The 2,248-nt window shown below is 39.1% G+C and overlaps 1 protein-coding gene across 1 annotated transcript; it reads right to left on the bottom strand.

Moving 5' to 3' along the window:
- Positions 1-212: 212 nt before the first annotated feature.
- On the bottom strand, positions 213-1,946 carry SPTSSA (serine palmitoyltransferase, small subunit A; the record flags this gene model as incomplete). The annotated part of the gene is made up of 2 exons (XM_010073064.1): positions 213-316; positions 1,836-1,946. Coding segments are annotated over 2 exons (215 nt in total), but the record flags the coding sequence as incomplete, so codon positions are not given.
- Positions 1,947-2,248: the final 302 nt, after the last annotated feature.

Here is a 2,248-nt window from a genome sequence, read left to right as displayed (position 1 = left end):
TACTATACAAGGGCACATCTTGTAAAATTAAAAGGAATGAACACAACACAGGGGACATCTCACGTCCCTGCTCCACATATCTTGTTTCCTAGTCTTCAGAGTCATAATTGTGTCTTTCTGACATCGGTAGAAGTCTTGTTAAAACTAAGAGGTTCATTCTTCTTGTAGACCAGATTTCAGAGCCCAGTTACTTCTTGAAAATACGTTCTTCATCACTGCACAATTTCGAAGTAGTGCAATATTGCCATGATGTGCTGAGGCATGAACACATAGCCCGTGTACAATGCCATTCCAACAATGGAAACTAGCATGGAATCTGAATTACAGTTGAGGAAAAAAGCATTTGAAATAGAAAGTGCATCAGACATCACATAATTGTAACACTAAAACTTCCCTGGTAACCATCTTATGACATTACATTTTTAAATAAGACAGGGTCAACTGCATTCAACAGTTACAGCTCCAGGAAGAATGGACGGAACACTGAAAATCAGAACACTGGCAGAAGCAATTAGGTGAAATATGGAAGGATGCCTTGCAAGTTTTCCACTGCCTTGTCATGGACACAAGAGAACAGGCCAAAGTGTGGGAAGGGTGATGGAGGAGCAGAAAATGGGCACTAAGAATATATAAGTTTTTACATGCATCTTCCCAGGTGTTGAGCAAGTCTTGCAGAAGCCAGCCCCATTCAGACAAGCAGAAAAGAGTCAACCATCACAAAAAAAAAAAAAATCCCACCTAAAGAAAAAATCAAAACAAAACCACAATAATATGAGTAGCTGTACTCAAAAAGAATGGATGAACTACACATTTTAAAGCAAACAGCATTAGATACTGACCTCAACTTCTTGGAATAGTATGACCCAATAGATTTAATTTACGATGCACTAAATTCATCTGGTGTGAAAGTTGTACTGTTCACATTGCAAAGTCAGGAAATCTCAAATCTATTTCTAGCTGCCACTGTACTCTGTGCTTTAAGTTATTAAATTATTTGGTTCATTTCTCTATCTGCACAAAACACTCAGACCCTTCCTCATGGGCAAGCACCTCAATTTATGTGTTCTTTGGCAGTACTTCGGAAATAGAAACTGCAGAGGGAATGAAAAGTAGGAGTAATATTGTGACATGCACCTTTCTAACGATGTCATTCACAAAGCCCCAGAGCATCAGGTTGGCTTGCAGTCAATTTGTATATTTAAACAGATATTCATTAGTACTTTACTGCAGCAGATGACACTGCAGCACAAAGTTCACCTGAAGCTATCTGCTAAACAATCTTAAGACCACCACTTTATTAGCTGAACTCCTAACAGGGACCCATTGTAAAATTTACATAGAGAAGTGAGATGACAGCTTACAACATATATGTACAACCGGACCTTTCTTGAGCTCTAGGGTTCTCCAAGCTTACCTCCAGAAATTATGACATCAGCTTACTGAAAGACTACACCAAAGTTTAACTTTTCAGAAATTCAAAAGTATTCTAAATTAATAACAACCTCTTGATTTCTTTGAAGTATACCTGCAAAGATTCAGTAAACTTAGACAGAAACACTATAAAAGCACTGGAGATTAACAAGCATGATAACACTAGACAGCAGTGCTCTGTTTCCACAGGTGAAACCAGAGGAGCTGGATATGCTCTGTGTCTTCAAGAAATCAAAAGTCACCACAGCACTCGTATAACAAATGCGTTATGACCGACTTCCCGGTGGCAGAGCAGACGTATTAGTTGTGCTTCTTGGTGTACTTTTAGTCCCAGAAGATTATACAGTACAAGATACTAAAATGAAGGTCAACTTATAAATCCACGTTTCTGTATCAGTGCTCACTGCCAATTCGGGAGAACAAGCAGCAGTGAGACACGCAGCAGTCTCCACCATTAGCTCCCAAGGCCACTGCATCCGCGCCGTATCTGTACAGCACCTGACAGACCTGGCCCACTATGGTGAAAACGTCCAGTTTGAGGACAAAAAACAGTTTTGCTGACCCAAGATCGCAAGTGATACTTGTGCCCCTTATGACACTTGTAAGTTAAGCAGCAATTATTTCACTGCAATATGAGCATTTTATAAAAGTAAACATGCGCACACACTTTCATTTACTTAAATATTTTGTACAAGATGAAAAGCTGCATGGTTGACACTAAAGAAAAAATACTCATGATTAATATAATTGCAGAGAAAGCAAAGATGAAGTTTCCTCAGTGATACAGACATGGCATGAAAAGAGGAAGGTATGTTAG

This window comes from Pterocles gutturalis, unplaced genomic scaffold (genome assembly GCF_000699245.1).
Source record: "Pterocles gutturalis isolate BGI_N339 unplaced genomic scaffold, ASM69924v1 scaffold48457, whole genome shotgun sequence".
Taxonomy (NCBI): Eukaryota; Metazoa; Chordata; class Aves; order Pterocliformes; family Pteroclidae; genus Pterocles; species Pterocles gutturalis.
The sequence above is the reverse complement of the archived record's forward strand: the minus strand, read 5'-3'. Positions and strand labels throughout refer to the sequence as shown.